Raw genomic sequence first — 22,218 nt, forward strand, 5'->3', positions numbered from 1 at the left:
TTTTGTAACAACAACAAATATAAAACCAGGAACTTCAAATTCTGGTCATTGTGATTTAAGGTTTGGCCCATATTTGCAATTTTTTGACCTTCCATCTTAAATATACATAGTGTTGCGTCCAATATGGATCAAACGAAGGCCAGTGACTGTGAGGACCATAAGAAAAATCTGATGATTTCTCTGTAATCATTAAATTTCACTGAACACATATGGGGGTCAAATCGGTGGCTCTTGACCCTTTTCCAGGCATAACGTTTGCGGAGTGAAATCTGGTTAAAGTTTTGAACATGTAAAAAGTAAACAAAAAAATTAAACTGAAATTATATCAAACTGCCAATTGATATTCTATATATCTGTCAATTAATCCGGTAAGTTTCACGGGCATTGGATTCTTTCTCTTGAAATTGTGGTCAATCTAGAAGAACACCTTAGCTAAACTGTATGTAATTTCTCCAGTACTATTTCCCTATGGACGAAAGCGAAGATAGTGGAACATTTTGTGGAAGCGAGTTAGAAGTGACGATATGTTTATAATATTTCTACATCCTTCTTCTTTAAAAAAACTACGGCTATAAAGTCTGGTTCAGGTAAACCTTCCAGCATTAGTTAGTTTCCTGGGAGAGATCGATTGAAAAAATGACGGCCCGCTGAGTCACAAAATCTTATAGAGAGGTCATGAGATTATTCAAATGTGGCAGTAAAACTGTTTAAAAATATCTTGAAGATATGGGCATCGGCAAACATTCAAGAAAAGTTAAGGTCACCGTATCCTAAAATAAAAATTAATAACTTTGAAAATGTGGGTACGTCATACCGACCAAAATGTGTAAAAAACAGCTGTTTTTGCGTAATGGGATTTATGGGGGACTAATCATATGTCACTTAAAATGGATTTTTTTTGGGTAGGTTACTATTATTTTGAGAACACCTATGGTCCAACGGACGAGAATGTGAAATATGTCGAGCATACGTAGTTTGCTAAAAAAGTTTTCCTTCGGAAGATACAATTTTAACTAAAAAAATGCCAACATTTGTGTTTGCGACACCGATGGCTTTGAAGTACCACAACTTCCGTTAAAAATCTCGCATTTGAGTAAACTTTGTCTTGCATTTAACATTGTTAAATACATTATTAAATAAAATACATGAAAATTTATGAAAAATAACCATGTTGTTTTTATTTAATACGACATTGAACTTTGTCCAGATTTCACTCCGCATACGTTAGTACGATGATCGACCACATAGGCACCAATAGAATTTCAACTTTAGCATTCCGATTTAAGGTTCAAATTAGATTTAACAGAATTTAAAATAATTTTTAATCAGTAGACCTTTCTATTCCTTAACTGAATTTTTCGAAAAAATATACGAATGAATATAATAATTATGTTGACTTATTTTAATTTTTTTTATCGTCATGACTATTTCATTTATTTTAATTGTAATTTTGACAAAAGTTTTATTATTTATACATATGTTTATTAGAGATATTATACAATGTTATTAATATGATATTTTTCAATATTTTATGATAGCATTCAATAAAAATGCATTGATATTGTATGTTTTGCAATATTATATTAAATTAACAATATAATATAATATTGCAAAACATTCTTAACTAAATAGTAATTTGACCGCTTTCGAATTTCGATAATGTAAGGCAACGTAAATAAAAATCGACATTATTCGATCAAAATTGACACTTGGCGCGCATGGGATTTCCCGTTTTTTCTTGCGAAATGTGACACTGATAGCGGCAAACCGATGGAACGGCATTAAGTGCGCCAATAGTTATTTGTTTTACAAGGTGAAAAAGTTGTTGTTTAACCCGTCGTGCGAACTATGATATCCGAGCAAGCGAAAGGTTCAAAAAGTGGAATGAAACACAAAATTGTTCACCACACCAACGTGAGAAAATTTTTTTTTGTAAAACATTACAAATCAACTTCAAATGAACGTTATTAAATATTTATCATTTAAAATCACCACTTAAGTCAATTCTATCAGCCAACACGAGCAAACCACTCGAAATTTGCATCAGATTACTTTGCCGCACATGTGGATAAAATGCAACTTTCTTATCAGTTTTTGAAGTACCAAGAGAGTTTTTACGAGCTGGTGTGGTAATAGTTATTTACGATACAAGTGCGGAAAAGAGGAAATTCGAAACGAGTGGCGATAAATTAAAACACGACCGCAGGGAGTGTTTTAAATCGACACGAGTTGCGAATTACCTATTCGCACGTGTATCGTACAACGTTTTACAGTACATATGGCCCTTTAAACTTTCGACATATGCACGAAAAGTGCTATTTGACACACTAGTGCGAGAAAGTAGCACCATATGTACTGTAATAGTACATTGTGCAACGTGGGGGGTAAGTGAAATATTGTTACCCGCACCAATATTCTTACCCCCGGAGTTACACACAATGTTTTTCATCACACTTGCGAAGAAAAAACTAAATTTTAAGCAAAATTATTCTTAAATACGGTGACATTTCAAACATTCGTCCGCCATTTTGAAATGTTTTGGCAGTTTAGGCCAGGGGGGGGGGGCACCAAGGCCTCCTTAGAAATATATGAAGGACTTCCGGTTCGAACGCCATCTTGATAGTAGCCTCGTGATTAATTCCTTTGTTTTTTGCTCATTAATATTGTTTAAAGTGTAATATCTAATATCGATAGCTTTATTATACAATAATCTAATGTGGTAGTGTGCAGTGAATGGAGAATTAATCTCAAAGCGTGTTTAACCACCATTTTGGAGTCAACGGCCGGTAGTCCACGTGCTTCTCGTAAAATCCAGCTATCGGTTTTACGAGACAACTACAACAACCACCGAACAGCGTCGTGCTCTAAGAGCATTTATTTTGTTCCTACCCTTTTACGTGACATTGGCTACGGGCAACACCGCCCTCAAGTCCATCAAGAAAAGTAATATATGAACCGCCAAAAGCTTCTATGCGTTGTCCGTTCTCAAAGAGCAGAAAAAGTTGCCAGTAATTAACATAAAAATATTTTACAACAGCAACTTTGAGCTTCGTCTATACAAGTCCGGGAACAAATCAAATTATTTTATCAAAGATTTTGATTTGTATTTATAAAGTGGTCACACTACTACCTATATGTAAATTATTATTTATTTTTGATATAAATTATTATCTATTTCAGTTTGTATTTGTCTATGTTTATAAAATCTACAGAGGGTTGACGTGCCTCTTGGGCTTGGGTCTGCTTGGTAAGAACTAAGAACATCGATAAAATCTTTAATGTCAATGCTGTCATTAAAGTCAATGAACGCAAAAAAATCAATGAATCAAAGTTTTCATATAAAACGTCTAAGTAACGATTTATTTGCTTAAAATATTTTTATTTAGTAGTTTTAAAAATTAATACTAATCATATGCGCGAGCAACGTATGCGAAATGCGTCCTCGCACAGACTCGGTTAAATTTAAACCGTTGTAGTAATAAACCGGAAACAATACTTATTTCAAGGTAAGAAATATATAAATCTTAAAAAAAAAAGCGTACTACTTATTGCCTAATTCTAATATAATAATTTAATCGTACTATCACTTTAAGTCTCGCGGACGCTATATTGCGTCCGAAATTTAAAATCATAGTTCATCATAGATGCATGATAGATGCAAAACCTCACATTGTTTAAGCTCAATGCTAGCAAATTTAGACCCCTGGTAGCAATTTTAAGCGAGGTTAGTTATAAGGAAGTTAGGTAATATTGAGAATTTGCGACTGTTTTGTTTTAGAGAGTAAATCAACAGATGGCTTGAGCGTGAGATGATAGTATAACCCTGGACCGTCTTATATAATGTCTTTGAAAAAGCTTAAATCCGCTTTGAAAAAGCTTAAGACCGCTGCGCTGAGCTGTGGAGTAGAAAATGTCCCATAACCGGATAGATGTAATAACAACTTTAGTTGCCATTTGCCATAATCAATGTATTTATTTTGTTTTGGACTGATAGATGTGATATGATCACAATTTGCATGAGCTGCAATTGTGGTGTGTCATCATATCATATGTTCCAAATATACTCAATACTTTTATAATAAAAATCATTATCTCTTCACATATTTATTTATTTGAGAAATAAATTAACCCTAACAAAAAGAAAAAAGAAAGAAAAAAAAAAAATTCCCTCGCTGGGATTGAACCCAGGAGCATTAGCTATTGATTAGCTACCTGAATTTGATTACTGCTAATACCCGCTAGGCTAAACGGGTTGTCGATTTTAGTTTATGCTATACAACCAGAGCGCCACTAGTATAAACGAACTTTTGAAAGAAACATTTTTTATATGGAGTTATCGTTCTTCTCAAGGGCCTGACACTCTATGATAGAGTAAGATAGTCTTATTGCGATTCCTATAAGAGGTAAGAGAAAATAGTGCCATGCTTTGTCCTTATCACCGACCGGGTTTTTTTTCATGGTCGGGTTATGGCAGCATAGGTAGGAGGCGATGGCGAAATACCGAAATTTATAAGAGTGAAGGAGAAAAAAATCCCGCAATAGAATTATGCTGTCATCATGCTGCCATACATAAAACTGTCAATCATATTGTCAAGAGTGCTAACAAAAAACGTGGTTTTCTTATTATAAAGTAAATAATCGTGATTATTAACTATTTAACGGATGTGTAACAGTGTTTTTAAGTACACTTAACATGGCGGGGTGTTCAGTGGTTGCCTGCAAAAGTAATAGTTTGCGAACAGAAGCGGATGTAACATTTCATGCGTAAGTACAAGTTTTTCGTATTTTGATCATGTATTTCTTTCTCAAATCTCACAGGAACCAAGTTACTGAGTTACATCATTAAATCAGTAAATTATTGCTAAAAATAAAACAGAAAGTTTGGTTACGTAAACCGGTCAAATTCAGTAGTATTTTATTTAGGGTTGCAAACAAATAGAAAAAAAAGTCCCCTGCAATTACCCTATATTTCGGGCGTTTCAAGCTATTTGATTTATTTCCAGCTTTCCGACGGAAGATGAAATACTTAAACAATGGATTGCGGGATCTGGAAAAACAAACTGGATGCTTCACAAATACTAACCTAACCTAAGCTGTGATTTTTTGGTTAGCTCTCCTTTTGGTGTGGTTCGCCGATCCTAAGAATACTATCTATCATAGGGCTGCAAAGAGGGTGTTCCACATTCAGCACACCTTATACCTGGCTGAAAGTTCACTTTAGACATTTAGACAATAAATAAATTACCTGTTTTGTTAAATTATCCTTTTATTCCAACAACCACCTAATCTCACGTCAACTCCCTGAGCCACATTATTTTATTTTTTGTCGAAAAATTCATATACAAGTTGAAATTGTAGGGACCAGCCATACTCTGCGCAACGACTTTATAGGTCACACTAAACAACTTTTATTATAGGAAAAGAAATTGGCTGTCCCATACAAATCGGTGACATCACATCAGCTGGAATGTATGAAACAGCGATTTTTTTTTTCGCGATTTCGGCATTGGTATAAATCAAAAATCAAAAAAAAAATCAAAAATCAAAAATGTTTATTTTCTTTAACAATCTCATCATCTTAAAAATTAGTGGTTGGAACCTCCTTTTAAGCTTTAAAAGCCTGTGCCAGGAGGTACCGCCCTTCCTTATCTGGAGAATATTAACAATAGCGCGTGCTACATTTATGAGTAGGTATTTATGCTAGGTAAATATTACATTAAGATTTACTTACAGTTACAAATGTTACAATAATAATGCTGAGAAGCTTTATACAAGACATGCAAAAGGTATGTACATATAATTAGAAAAATAAACAGATGTAAAATCCCTCGTGTGTGTGTGTGTGTGTGTGTGTGTGTGTGTGTGTGTGTGTGTGTGTGTGTGTGGGTGTGAAAATTTTTTGTACGGCTGTGTGTATTTTATGTTCAATAGGTTAGTCAAATGAGCAATTCTTCTGTTTCCTCATATGTCTGTGTTAAAAGCCAAGCCGGTATAATCTTTTTGCACTCATAATAGTTTTTACTGTGAATATTAAGGTGTTTGTTAAAGAAGTTATATAAGTGTGCAGATAATGCTACGTAATGCCGTTTTGCAAATTTAGTATTATTTTGAGGTACAGTAGCAACTTTATACATTCGTCTTCTTTGTGTGCAAGTGTTATCATATGGTAATAAGTTATGTTTTTTCAGAACTATGTAAAGAATAAACAATCTTCTTATGGAAAGAAGTTTTGTCATACTATATAGTTTTTTAGTGGGAAATCTTTTTTTCTTAAAATACATGACCTTTAATAGGCTGCGCTGTGCACGTTCCAGTTGTAAGAAACGCGTTTTGGCTGCGCCTCCCCAGATAGGTATACAGTAAATTATGACGGACTGTACCAAAGCAATATATATCTCTTTGAGTAAATCTTTGGCAGAGTCTCTAGATTCATCCACTCCCCTTGGCACCACATATCTTAAACTTTTAAAGATCCAGATTAATTTTCTTATTCGTGAGGAGACATATTCAAGGTGTGGGTACCAAGAGAGCCGCTGATCCATGAAAACTCCTAGGTATTTGGCTTGTGCAACTTTTTGGATGATTGGACAGCTACAACTACATATTCCAGAGGTCAGCGTATCTTCGCAAATATGTATTTTAATAGTAAAATTACTGCTAGGTTGTGTGTTGTTAGAAATACTAAAGCAAACATAGTTTGTTTTTGCTGTGTTAAGCGTTAGTATATTATTATGCAACCATTTCTGGATTTGTCGTAATCCTTGCTCAGCGTGAACTCTAACTTCATCCCAAGTCGCCCCTGTAAAAACGACAGCGGTGTCGTCGGCATACGAGAAGATTTTAGCATTAGTGATTTGCATACCGCAGAGATCATTTATGTAAACTAGGAATAAGGTTGGACCAAGAACGCTTCCCTGCGGTACGCCGTAAGTGATTTCCTTAAGCCCCCCTGTACAGTTTTCTAGTTTTACTTTTTGTTTTCTATCAGACAGGTAGTCCTTAAGTAAAAGAAGCGGAGTTCCTCTTATTCCAATTTTTTCTAGTTTATGTACAAGGATGGGAACAGAAACGGTATCGAAAGCTTTTTTCAAGTCTAGGAATACGGACATACACTTTTGCCGGTTATCTAATTGCTCTACTACTAGTGAGGTTAACGCTGCTACCGCATCTTCGGTTGATTTACGTTGCCTAAAACCAAATTGAGTGTTTGATAGGATATCAAATTGGTTTAGGTAAGCTATTAATCTGGAATTAAGCAATTTTTCAACAACTTTGGAGATTGCTGGTAGCACCGATATGGGTCTGTAATTACTAATATCGTCTCTGCTCCCTCCCTTGTAAACTGGCGTGATAACTGCCTGTTTGAGTAGAGTAGGAAATATTCCTTTCTCGAAACAAATGTTTATAAAATGTGTTAATACGGGGACAATTTCTGCATTTGCCATTTTTAGAAACTTTGTAGGGATATTGTCCCAGCCAGGAGCACTATCGGATTTTAGATTCATTAGTGTACTATATACCTCTTTATAGTCAACATCAAGTAGAACAAATGAATTCGGCTGAGACGATAAATTTTGCAAATAAGTGTTTTGCTCATCAACTGACAGATTAGTCTGCTGAGTGAGGTTCTTACCAATATTTACGAAATAGTCGTATAAATTCATTTACTGCATAGAGTATGGCTGGTCCTTAAAATACTGGTACCTACTGAAAAAAAAACCCAGTAGTTACCACTGGTAAAAGGTGGGAAACAAATTACCAGTAGTTACCAGTGTTACCGCTGATAACAACTTGGTGGTAACTAGTGGGAATAACCAAAATTGACCGGTTGCGACTACATTCGCGATTTCGCTTGCTATAGGTACTAGTAAGTTAGTGAGTCAAAATAGCGACTCGCTCATTACGTAATTAGAGTACATGTTTGCAACGTTTTCCAGTCGCAAAAAAATACCCTAAAATGTAGTCACATTTTAGGGTATTTTGTTGTGACCATGGTAACCCTATATTATGACGTCACAATATATCTTTCTCTTACCCCTGGTCGCTCGGTTTCATGTCTAGTTGTATATACTATGTCTATGGTTCTTCTCCTAGTGAGTATTATATTCTTTGGGGGGGACACTAGGAGTATAGTTAACGTCATTAAAGACGGAGGATGATGGCGTAGATTTGAAAGAATGAAAGAAAAATTGCGTAAAGGAGACTTCCGATTATGCAAACTACGTCACCAGATGTCACTATAAAATTGATACAATTTAAAGGCATGAATACAACATTAAAAAGTTTGCAACTGTTATTTATATATATGCTGTCAGAAAATAATAATATCGTAAACAGAGATATTATTGATATGAACTTATTATTTTATTTACTAATATCTTTAAAGTGAATAGCAGAGTAGAGTAAAATCGGAGCAAACAAGCAAGCAGCACAACACGAGCAAAATTCAAATAGGGTAATTAGAAACCCAATAGTTCTAATGTTACAAAACCTGGAGGTGTACATGTTTAACGGTGCTCAAGGCAATGCCGGGAGGCCTAGATATCCTCGAAGGTAAGAAGAAAATACCATCCGAGGCGCTCATTGCAATCAGCGATGAAAAGGCTAGCGATAATAAAGACCTTTAAAATGACCTATTTTAATTTTGTTTACGACAAACTTGTCCGATGACACTGCAAAGATTTGTGCAATTTGATTCCGCTAAGTAAGACGAGATAGAGTGCATCGTGCGTAGACAAAACATACGACCTATGCGTGAAATTCATCAGCCCCAAGAAGGACCCGAATCAAGACATCAAACATTACATGTGTTTATTTTAAATAATATTTGGAGCAAACTGTGTACGGAGCTACAGAGCGTGGCGTGGCGATATAATTACCCGAAATTCCCCTAATGTGACGATTATTATTCCAAGAAAATGGATTAGTCGGAAGCTGCAAGCGGTGGATTCAACTTACTTGGTACTTACATATACACCTGCTCTTATTAGATACTATCTTTGTATACCAAATTGAAAGCAATAAAAATACTTACTTTACTATTATGGTTTTGTTATATTCATTCCACTCTTTAAAATCTTTTTTTACATAATATTAGGTCTACTTGGGCGGTTTACAAGAATTTTTTTTTGTTTGATAAATATATCAAACAAAAAAAATTGCAAGAGCAATCAATAAAAGTTTTTTGTTACAAACAAAAAATGGACTTGTAAACTAGATAATATTATGTGGAACAAAAGTACACGTATGGATGCATATGTAGTTATGCACGCACACATATATACTTAGTTTCAGAATAAAATCAAAGATGGCGCTTTCAAATCAGTTTCCATAAAATGCTTCAAGAGGGCTCTCTTTACCTATTATTTATACTTAGTTTACTCTTTGGTTTAGGCATCGGAGGCACAGACCCATCGGCATTCAGCCACAATTGAAAAATGTATAAAATAATTTGAAACTGCTATTAAATTAATCAAATTAAATATTTTTAAGCAAAAACATAAAAAATATTGTAAACGTCAGTATTTTCAAAGTATACTCATTTATACCAAAGATAGATATAACTTCGTAATAGATGGATACAGTCTAAGGAAAAAACGTGCCTCGATAAACACGAAAATTTGACTCTCGATCAGATGGCACCAGTACCTTTGGCCTACTCTCGTATAGAGGGCGTTGACGGTTTCGTTTGTTATTTAACAATTTTAACGCATATCAGTGAAAGAACATGGGTCAAAATCATAAAAATAATTAATGCAATAAAAAAAAAGCATTTATCCATATTTAAATACATTTTATCGTATTTTTATAAATCTTCATTTTTAGTTTTAAAGTGTGTCGATAGATGGCAGTGAATTTACTGTGGTTACAAAATTTACTATGACAGTACGGTCTCTAATATTATATCCTCTTTGTTTATACTCACTTGGTTCGTATGAATTAGTGACATAATTTAAAAAAAAAGCCTTACTCGTGAGTTATAGCTTTTTTTTCAGAATCCATAACTTACGCGGGAACAATATAGGCCTTTGTCCTTCAGTACACCTGCATGAAATAAGATGTTTTTCGAGCAAGTGTGTTGAAAAAATAATAAATAGCTACGTACAATAAATATTGAATAAACTAATTGATTACCAATAGGTTTATCAATGCAAAAACAAATAATAACACTAAAACGGACCCGACTTAGAACACTTTTTCGTTATTTGCCTTGGAACAATAAAGAAAAAAAGATACTGTGTATTTTAAATCTACAACGTATAAGTATGTTATTTACGTAATCCTCTCAACCGTAATTAATTCAGTGATATGGAAATGCCAATGGATATGACTCCTTTTCTTTGTTGTTTTTTCTTAACTACTACGTAAATTAACTTCACAATATTAATTGAATCATTGAGGAATTTGTTTAGATAGAAACTTACATATTCTTGTAGAGTAGGTACACAGTTTAGAAATGTACATAATGTATTTAGATATTTAATTATCGAATAAAAATAAACTATGGATGGAGTGCCATGATTATCGCTTTTGTTTCAAGCTGCCTATAACAGTAAGTAATAGCATATTGTGTTAACATATTATAGTAGTATATAGCTTATGCATTACATTTCCTTGATTTCACTTCTCTATTTAAATGTATCAGCAAACAACTGGACAAACAAAAAATGTCCATGGCTAATGGCGACATGCTTAAAGAGTTGGATGCCTATGCAAGTATGCAGGCATCCAATAGGGCGGAGACGTTTTTGAGATATTGCGCATGCGCAGTGTGATACTACATCAGAGTTGACTCAGCTTTGTGTGCTACAATGTTAATTCTGATTACATTTTTTTTCTTAGTGTCACTGTCACTTTCTTTCATCTTTTTAATAAAAAATAAATAAATTAAAAATATCGTTTAATTCAGACTTCAGAATGATATAACTAACTATGATTATGATTAATAGCACAATCAGATTGTATAACCTCGAAATCCTTCCAAAGTTATGAAATTTGGTATGTATGTTAATTAAAGGTCTCTTTTTCATGTCCACACTATTTGACATTTGGGGACCTCGAGGAATCGCAGCCATCTTGGGAAATGTGTACCATCCTGGAGAAATTTGCGTTTTACTCTAAATATACGTTCTCTATGAAAATATGGTGTAAGGCAAATTAAAGCTTATCAAATTCTACACAAGAAAGTCCCGGATATCTTTGCGGAAAAAGTACATCTTGTTATAGAAAATAATAGCTGAATCCAGATTTAGCGCTTCTTTCAGGGGATATTCTCTTAATATGAAACTAGGAGGAATATGAATTCCACTTTTGTCTATACATTTGTACACGTTCTACCCCAATATCAACATTTTACTCGACTGCGACTTAAACAGAAAGTAGGGTTATGGGTTTAAATACTGAAAATCAGTACACCCTGTAGGTCAGGATACTGGACGGATTTTTTAAAATGACATATCGGTAGATTCCTCTTGCCCTACACAACCTATTTATACTTGTTTTATTAAACAAAAATCAATACAGCCGCCTTGAGAGGACGCCGCATATTAAATCATATTTTTACTCCTAGCGCCTAAACTATTGAGTGGATTTCAATGAAATAGACATCAGTAGATCCATAATTGGTACACGAGTGCTATGCAGTACAAATTTACTAAAATAAATAGAGGAAAATTGTTTAGGACTTAAAAATGTCACTGCAAAAACAGATTTTAGGTCTTAAATGGGGTTTAAACAATAGTGACAGTAATGACATTTGACACCTAGAATTTCAGGGATCCCTGTTTGCGTGTCATAAAATTGGAGCTTCGGGGACCACGGGGATCAGACGCCGTCTTGAAAAGTATATGTCTTTTTTAGTTTTTCTGTTTTTCTCGGAATATCTGGGTTTAATGTGAATACTGTGTATGGCGAAACGAAAGCTTATTAAATTCCACACTAAAAAGTTATACAACACCATGTCCCAAAAACGAAGCCTTTTTCTAGAAATAGGGCTTACAAGTTACAAGGGAAGCTTACAAGTTTCCACACATTTTTTTTTATTCGTGGTTGGGTAGATAATGTTTTTGTGTTCCAAAAATTGGTAAAAAAATTAAATAAGTATTTTTTTCTGACCCGTCTTAAAATAAAATTTTTGTAGATGATTAAGTATAACCTTTTGACTTCTGAGCCATATTTCTAGAAGAAAGCTCCGTTTTAGGGACATGGTGTTTTATACCTTTTTCATGTAGAACTTAATAAGCTTTTGTTTCGCCATACACAGTATTCACATTAAACCCAGATATTCCGAGAAAAACCTAAAAAACCAAAAAAACTTATACTTTTCAAGATGGCGTTTGATCCCCGTGGTCCCCGAAGCTCCAATTTTATGACACGCAAACAGGGATCCCTGAAATTTAAGGTGTCAAATTTCATTACTGTCACTATTGTTTAAACCCCATTTAAGACCGAAAATCTGTTTTTGCAGTCACATTTTTAAGTCTTAAACATTTTTCCTCCATTTATTTTAGTAAATTTGTATTGCATAGCACTCGTGTACCAATTATGGATCTACTGGTGTCTATTTTATTGAAATTCACTCAATAGTTTAGGCGCTAGAAGTAAAAATATCATTTACTATTCGGCGTCCTCTCAAGGCGGCTGTATTGATGTTATTAGTTCTTTCGCTAATTTCATGCAAAATAAATGTATTTGTGTAGTTTTAAGTTCTCATGTAAGTGAATTGTCAAATTCTTAGTGAGAATAAAGAATCTTAAACCTAAAAAAACAAGTGTAAGCAGGTTGTGAAGGGCAAGAGGAATCTACGGATATGTCATTTTAAAAATCCGTCCAGTATCCTGACCTACAAGGTGTACTAATTTTCAGTATTTAAACCCATAACCCTACTTTCTGTTTAAGTCGCAGTCGAGTGAAATGTTGATTTTGGGGTAGAACGTGTACAAATGTATAGACAAAAGTGGAATTCATATTCTTCCAAGTTTCATATTAAGAGAATATTACCTGAAAATATAAGCGCTAAATCTGGATTCAGCTATTATTTTTTTATAACAAGATGTATTTTTTCCGCAAAGATATCAAGGAATTTTTGTTTGTTTGTATGATTGTAATATGGTTGTAAATCTTGTAAGCTAAATTAGATCCACTTATTAACTATGTACGTACTTATGTACTTGTAACAAAATAAATAACTAACAAGCAAATCGATTTCTAATAGCGAGGGAAGTACCTAAGTGCAGTAAGTATGCACTTCGGAAAAAAAGGGAATGAAAAAAAAACGACAGAACGGCGGTTCAATTCGCGGTCTCTTCTATTTAAATTAGCTGTCAGGTCAAGTTTGCTATCATTCTCGTGTAAATTAAGGACGAGGAATTAATGTATGTTTGTATTGTATACTTGTGTTAGTCAATTCATTGACATGTGTCAATATGGTTAGTGAAAGTATTTGGTGGTCATTACTAGAGTAGAGTAGAGCCCTCGCCCTCGAGATTGAGCTCATTTGATCAACGGCAATTGACAGCTCCAACACCTACTTGTACAGTCTGTACGAAATAAATAAGTGTGTTTCAAATACAATTTGACAGAAACTTATTTAACTTATTTTGTTTGTACTATTTATTCTTACTCGTAAACCTATACTTGGTCGCTCTAAATCACGTTTCCAACTTTGGCATAAAGCGGCGGCTGATGTACATGAAATAGTTTCGTGTACATACAAAATGTACACTGGTTACGGTGTTTCATACATAATGTAGGTGTTTACACTTTCGTGCGTTGCAATTATCCGCTTTAGCTGTTGTTTGTCTATATTAGTTTATTTACGTCGTTTATTAAAACCTATATAAAACCGGGTCTATTGCGAATTTACTTTGTTACCTTTATTTGTGACGTTTCGACACAGGGGCGATAGACCCCGTTTCATTCAAATATGTTTGAATGTGATCAAAACGCGAAACTTTTAAATGTTATATTTACGTCGTCCTTAAGTGATATGTATGTAGTATAACATAAGGAATATCGCAGTCTAGGTAAATATATAATTTAGGTAAGTAAATCTGTTTTTAGTGTGTATGGAGATATCGTGGTGATAATGCTGTGAATTTGCTACCTGACGGCTCTCAATTATATGAGGTTTATATTTTATGGCAAAACAGATAAATAATTTTTCATACTTATTTTTAATTACATATTAAAATTGACTTGGGTAGTATCACACTGCATTTAAATTTCTTGACCAACGCTCGCATCAATGCATTTGCTGGTTTCACTTATTTAAATTTTGGAATTTGGCATGCTTCTTGATTATTCTTGATGTGTAAATTATACGTAGCAGGTTCATGTATTTCCATAAATTTGAACGTAACTTCTACGTTTATATAAAATAACTCTTAACATAACACGTATTCAGTATTTTTCAGTATTTTATGCATAATTGAAATGCCCTACATTTTCATAAAAATCGGCCATGCTAAACCTCTCCAATACGAGTAAAGGTTGAACATATTAGGGATGATGACACATGTTGAATTTTATAACAAAATCTAGTAAAATAGATAGCCAATGAGCAATTTATCACAATAATGTGGATATTAAAATAATATATGGAAATAAATTATTTCAATATATGGAAATGATAAAAAAATACAGGATCTAAAAGTTTCAAAACTTAAGGTTATTTTAAATTTCCAAAAAGGAATAAAGATACCATTCGATTCCTTGCATTTTATCTAAAAAAAGATTGTATGGCAACTATATGCATAAACGCAATATTTCACCGACAAAATCGCAATTTTACTTATTTTCCATACATTCAAGAGGGGCTTTCAGTGACCGTGACGTCACGTTCACTTATCGTTTTATTAGGAGCGTTTCGCGAGTTAAGTACGACTGTCGGACTTTTACTATCATTTCTGACTTTTGTATTGCTTTAATGTAATGGATCCCATATATACAATTGATCCCAAAAACAAACCTGATCGATTGATACCATTAATAACGAATTGTCATCAAGCCTATTATTAAAGTTTTCTTAAAAAAAATCTATAATATCCTATTTCCTTACAAAATTGTTCAGTAATTTAATTTCTAGTGTATTCCTTGAGATTTTACAATAATGGAAATGTAAGATTAACAGAACCTTAAGTTATCAAAATAGTTATAGTTGTTGTAACATTATTGATAATTTTGGTTAACTTTTAAGAATTCCTGTACCTTGATTGATGTAAAATTATATGTAAAATATTGTAGAAATATTCATGTGTCACGTTTAAACACTTAAACGTAAGTTAAAAACAACAATCTGTAGGAGGGGGCGGTTAAGCGGTTATCGTCTCATATTTACTCTTCGTCAATATAGCCGATAGTGTTATTCAATTACATATTTCGTCAAATTATTTCACCGTACGTATAAAATGTAGATAGTGTAGATGCTTATGCACGGCTCAGACCATCAGTGCGCACAGGCCGGTTGTAATGTGTGGAATCACTGGCTCTCGAATCGCTTCACTACTTTTGCCGTAAAAAGGTACTGAACATAGAGCTCGTTTTACATATATTAGTATAGTTATGTCAGTTGTCACATTTTTCGCGTTAAACCGAGTTTAAGAATTCCAAACTAAGGTCTATTGTATATCTAAACGGAGCGTAGGTGGTAATCAGGCCGGAAAAGCCACAAACATCCTAGTTCCTTGCACGTTCCAGTTTGTAATGCATCCAGATAGCACATCATTCGAGTTTTGCATGCGACAATTACGGGTATGCCGCTATTCATAACCAACCACTACTGATTGAATGCAAGATGAACCTCAATGATGCTCTTTGCTTATTTTTGTGTTATGCTTCTTTTCGTAATCATGTCTCACTAAAAGTACCTAACTAATTACATCTGCATTTGCGGTTTGCATATGTTTGTTTATAGATCTAATGTCTTTCTGTAAGCATTATTACGTAGATTTTGTAACAAATATATATACCCATACGCAGTCGCCACATCTATGCAAGCAAACGAATAATTATTTATCACAAATATAACTTTTTTCTGCCAAGATGGCATCTCTTATGCCATCACTTTCGCAGAAGTAAAGCTCTGGTTTCCTAGGATAGCGTTAGCGGTGCCGTCATATACTCGTAGCGGCCGTCTCCCGTCTCCTGTCTCCATACAACATAACATACAAAATACTACTCCATCCATATTTAGCCGTAGAAAAAAAAGAGCTTTAAAGAAATAAAAACGAGCGACCTTCCATAGTTAGATGTAATCAACGACCAGTGTTGTTTTTTTTTTCCAACAAATATGAAAACTATTCTTATGATATATTATTTTTACAGAAGATTAAATAATATACACCATACACAGGACTGGACTATAATGTTTGCAATGTAATTTTGTAGCGAGTGCAGGTACCTATTGCATACAAACGAAAAAATAGTATCGAATGTGCAATCATGAAATTCAACAAATCATTTCATATAAGATATATTGTGTTACCCATGTTTCATTTCATTTCTGAGGGCTTAGCCAACATGATATTACGTACATCGAGGAACGCCAAAGGAAACATGTACCGGGATGACGGATGCTACGAGAAGGCACGTGACTATTTCCATACATTATGTATATTTATTTCTTAGTCTTCTTGGCTAGGCCCTCTATTCTCTTCACTCTCTTCAGCGTGTAATTTAAGATAATGTTATCATTATTAAATAGCTCATGTAGGTATTTTATACTCGTATTGTATCCCTACCGTAAAATGTGTGTATTTAAAATATTTTATCAAAATGATTTATATAGTGTGGTAAGTATTAAGTATGTTGATATACAATTTAAGAGGGCGCGTAGTCAGGAATTAGAAAGAAGCAAAAGAAATGGCGCGCTGCGAGAAAGTTGCGACAAAAGTATCTCAATAACTGAATCTATCCAAATCCCTCGGCACTACTGCTGTGGTAACGATATATGTACAATTGAAAATAAATTAAAATTAGTCATGTTTTCGTGATTTTGTTGTATCAAGCCAACTTTAACCTTTTACGGTCCTGATTACAGTCTGCCCTCGTAAATATAGTCTCGCTTCTTAGTCAATTTTTTCATGGCATTTGCCCTAGATTAAGACGTAAAAATTCAATATAAAAATGCAATTTTGCGTTAGCCCCCTCTTAAAGTAACACTTGAACGAGGCTGTGATATCGTTTAAATGTATACCTATATGTAAAATGTTGGAGCACAACTATATACCTAATATAAGTGGGGAACAAACTAGCCACATTTTACGGTATTCAAAGGTGAGCGATGTTTTCACTTTTCTGGCTTGTATTTATGGTATGACTTGTCATTTTTTATCTGATTGTTGTTGTACAGAATGTTATGTACGTACCAAGTGTTTCCGTTACATGCGTGGATTTTTTGTGTGATTATTTTGCACCTAAGAATGTAATTTTGACCATAGGACCATATCTATCATAATTAACTCTCCAAAATAGTTAATTGTACCAGTGTACCTACACCTACTTCAAACAACGAACGGTTCATCTTATTCTATTGTCAAAAATATTTAACATAGTATATTCTAACTTTTCTTATTCATAAAACTCACCAAACTTCTGTTAAATATTGTCTCATTCTAACAAAAAAAATGTTTGTGTAAAAACAAAAAAAAGGTACAGGCACAAACTATGTGTGTATTATCAACGACTCGTCAAGTTAGTGTCATGTCATCGTTATGAATAACGTGGGAGCCCGACGCGACGACTTGTTGCTGCCAAGTAGCTGCACACTCTACATAGGCGGGCTCTACTATTGATGGTGTCACATCGCGGTTGTACTGGTGGTGGAACTTCTTTGAAAAAATAGCCTAAAAACAAGTAAAATAGCCTTTGTACCGTATGCCGTAGCGGAACATGGCATGGCATCTACTCCATGATACTGATATTTCCACACGTTAGTAAATAGTAATATGTGTCGGTGCAGGGAATGCCGGAAGCATGGGCGCGGCTGCTTATGGCGTCGAACATCAGCAAGCAGGAGCAGAAGAGCAATCCGCAGGCCGTGCTCGACGTGCTCAAATGGTACGACGCGTCCGCCACGCACCCGCCGCCCTCCAAGTACATGACCTCTGCTCAGATGCACACCACGCACTCAGGTACTGACTACTGACACCAACACGCCTCAATACTTAATACTTTTCGGTAGGGTGGGGGGGGCTTATGCCTTTGCAATACAGTAGCGATCAAAAATATTTTGACAGGTGCACCTCTTTCAATATGTTTATAAATAGAGTATATTATATTTAATCATTACGTTACGATTATATCTTATTCACCCTTCATTTGCTACGTTTACACTTAGATTACTAAAATTAAACAACAGACAGAATTAAAATTGATAATTTGCGCTACAGGTACATCAAAAGTATTTTGACACTTGAATGGAATGCTTTTGCTGAACTGACAAGACGGTTAAATAAAACATTTCCTCTGGCCTTCCTCACAGCAGTACACCGAGACGGCATAGAGTCCACTAACTTCTGTATATAATCATATAGTATGTTCGCCCATTCTGACTGAAGTCCTTGGACAAAACCCCCCCTTGTTTGAATGATTTCTGCACCTCACTGGACGATCCATGATGCACCTTTTGTTACCTAATTGAAATAACAAGTACTGGTTTCTATTAGCACGTCTTCTTATCTTGCCTTTTATCAGATTTTTTTTTTAAACGAGACACTAAATTAGTAATGTTTTTTTTTTCTGATGGACGTATAGGTAAACGCGCGTAAAGCACTGATTTTGTCGCACTTATTTTTAAATTTAGTAAAGTTTGGACTGCTAAAAATGGTAAATTTGTATTACACATATTCTGTACTTGACCTTTATCAGATTACATTTTTGTTATATGACAGAGTTCGAGGAAATGAAAGTTAAACTAGTTCAATTTTCTCCAGAAAGTACTTCAAAACAAGTGACAATTTCTCTGAAAATCGACTTAATTTCAACGTAATTTTGATACTTAAACAATCTACAACATTTGCTGAAACTATACTTATACATCAATTTGTATAATTTACCACCATAATTTTTTGACGAATTTTTAAAAACTGCCCCTTCATTTCATATATTACCGGTGACGCACGCTCGCGACCTCATTATTAAAAGGCAAGATGAGAATAGAAACCAGTACTTGTTATTTAGATATTACGTAACAAAACGTGTATAATTTCAACGACTAAATCTATCAATTTTACGTTTTTGCTCCAAAATCAACACCGGCCTCTTAAGATCAGTATCTTGAATAGGTCACTCAAAAATCTTGATTTTTTTACGCTTTCAAAAAGCCTTTACATTATCATCTGGAAATTTTCTTTAGTATATACTCTAATAAATTCACGAATTATTAACAGTGTGCGGGCCGCTGCAATTTTGATAACCCCTATGTGGCCCTTGGCTGCTAAAAGGTTGCCGACCTCTAAAATAAAATATCAGTACGTACCGGTCATGTCAACAAACAATTTTAAAACATCGGAATGCTATGCAATCTTTCGTCCGTTTTTAGGGTTCCGTACCCAAAGGGTAAAAACGGGACCGTTTTACTAAGACTTCCTCTGTCTGTCACCACTCACCAGGCTGTATCTCATCAACCGTGATAGCTAGACAGTTGAAATTTTCACAGATGATGTATTTTTGTTGCCCATATAACAAAAAATACTGAAAAGTATGGAACCCTCGGTGGGCGAGTCCGACTCGCACTTGTCCGGTTTTTGTTGTAGGTATATATTTTATTGTATTCAAAATATTGTTTCTAGAATCTTTGAAAATCGTTTTTGGTATTTTTGAGGCAAAATCGTTTAAAATTGCGAAATCTTTTCTTTATGTTTACATCGGTGGCCGTTGATGATTTAAAATCTGTCGTCAAACTACTTACCAGTAGAATAGATTAGTACCACTGAAAGTCCGCAACATGGCAAAAGCCAAATAGAAACCTGTTAGGCGTTATACGTATTAAAAAGGAGGAGTTATATGTATTAAATGTCCCTTACCCATTTTAATTACTTATTTGAATGTTAAATAAGGTTATGCTTTGACACAGGGTCATCGGTGTCACGAGTGTCTTCCAGTAGTCCATCGTCGTCGACCCCGACGGACACGGAGCACCCCGAGCCTCCGCCTCCGCCACCGTCTCGACCCGATCGCACAAAGAGTATAGTAAGTTTACTAAGCCATTTTAAATATCAAATAATGATGTAACTTCAAAAGTTATTGAGCAAATGTTCTAATTAAATATGATATTTGTTCCAGTATACGAAACCAATCGAAGAGGAGGAGGCCCCGCCGCCGCGGCCTGTGCCGTCGCCGGCGTCTCCACCGCACGTCCCGCATGCTACCATAACTGCACATCCGGTATGCACTGTTTTCTTTACTCTGTATGTGTTCAAAACTTTACGAGAAACCGAGACGCATTAAGATGTTCATAGTATGAAGTGATTATTTAGTCATTATTACCGCAGCAGATAGCCAGCAGAGTGGAGGTGGTGAGCCCGGTGCCGACGCCGCTGGACCGCAACAAGAATCCGACGGCCGCGCCGGCGCCGCAGACGCCGCCCGCGCACGCGCCGCACCCACCGCACCCACCGCCCTCTAACGGCGCACAGACCAACACCGAAACCGGGTAATTTACACTCTTCAATCACTCTCACCTACAACAACAACAACAACTGTCAACTTAACAGGATATAACCACAAACGGAGATGCCTTGCCTCTGTAATTTTCTGTACAAAAAAGTCTGGGGATTTTGTGTTTCGTCGAATGTATACGTAACGTAAAAATAGCCATGTCAGATAAACGTCAGTCCATACATTGTGTATGACCATTGGCCGACTATTTTCGACAGAGGGGAACGCCTGTTAATGGCTACTCCATTTGGTTATATCCACTAAGACTGTCAACACCAACACACGTCATTTATATTGGTTGACTTCAATTACCGTTTATATGTGCAGCTTGAGGGGATGTAAGATTAGCGATCGCGCGGGTTTTAACGTTTTACATAGTATACTTCAGTTTACAAATTTGCTAGTCAAGTAGTTGAATATAAAGGAAAATTAACATGTTTTCGTGATTATTTTCTATCGAGTCAACTATAACCTTTTAAGCATTTTCATAGCATTTGCCTTTGTTAAAAGTGTTACAATTCAATATATAAACCCTAACTTTGCGTTAGCCCCTCTTAATATTTTTCAATATGAACATAACAGCATTATATATTTCCAGAAGAGCGACTGGACAGCAGCAAAGGAAAAAGAAAATGACTGATGAGGAGATTTTAGAGAAGTTAAGAACGATTGTTAGCGTTGGTGATCCTAATCGGAAATATACAAAAATGGAAAAAATTGGCCAAGGGTACGTATGGTATCGCTAACTATAGTTTCTAGAAGGGGAGAAATCCTATCCAGCATATTATTGCAATTTTAATATCATTTCTACAGTTGATATTTATTTGAAAGACAATCAAGCAAAAACGTTAAAGACCCATTGCATTGAAATACAAGAAATAATAAGTTTTAAGCGAGTTTCTAACTTATTAACGTTTTCGACGCCGTGTCAGACACAAAAGCTGTCATCCAGACGCCACGTCACCGAAGTGTCAAAACTTAAATTGAACTTTATGCACATGCACGTAGGTCTATGTTGCTGTTGATGACCACAGTCTATGACCATCGTCTTTGGCGTTGATACCTACGGTGCGTATATATCGGTCATTGGCGTCCAAAAGGTTAATACGTTTTACCATATCTCTCGTACAGGTAACTAATTGTTATTAAGTAAGAAAACTTGTATGGAGTGAACACTCGAAGCTTACTTTTATCTCTATGATAATATGTAGGTACTTACTTTCAATGAATTGTGTTAAAAATATGCGTCTGATGACGATGTGAGTGAGTGTAACCAAAGATAGATATAACTCCGTATATAGATAGATATAACTTATTATATCCTCTTTGGTGTAACTAAATATTACAACAGTAGTATGCGTATTATCACTGTGATTATTGTATAACAATGATAGATATAACTCCGTAATAGATGGATACAGTCTAAGGAAAAAACGTGCCTCGAAAATCACGAAAATTTGATTCTCGATCAGATGGCGCCACTAGTTTTGGCCTACTCTCGTATAGAGGGCGTTGACGGTTTCGTTTGTTATTTATAATTTTAACGCATATCAGTGAAAG

General features: G+C 34.9%; 1 protein-coding gene across 2 annotated transcripts in view; it reads left to right on the forward strand.

The window, feature by feature from the left end:
* Positions 1 to 22,218, forward strand: part of LOC134753874 (serine/threonine-protein kinase Pak) — a 47,912-nt gene that overhangs the window by 15,464 nt on the left and 10,230 nt on the right. The window contains exons 4-8 of one of the 2 annotated variants that reach the window (XM_063689831.1): positions 17,960 to 18,131; positions 20,075 to 20,190; positions 20,284 to 20,385; positions 20,496 to 20,653; positions 21,257 to 21,385. In XM_063689831.1, coding sequence (XP_063545901.1) covers positions 17,960 to 18,131; positions 20,075 to 20,190; positions 20,284 to 20,385; positions 20,496 to 20,653; positions 21,257 to 21,385 — 677 coding nt within the window. Of the gene's footprint in view, positions 1 to 17,959; positions 18,132 to 20,074; positions 20,191 to 20,283; positions 20,386 to 20,492; positions 20,654 to 21,256; positions 21,386 to 22,218 lie in introns of both variants that reach the window. The other variant, XM_063689830.1, reaches the window with a different exon arrangement.

This window comes from Cydia strobilella, chromosome Z, assembly GCF_947568885.1.
Source record: "Cydia strobilella chromosome Z, ilCydStro3.1, whole genome shotgun sequence".
Lineage (NCBI taxonomy): Eukaryota > Metazoa > Arthropoda > Insecta > Lepidoptera > Tortricidae > Cydia > Cydia strobilella.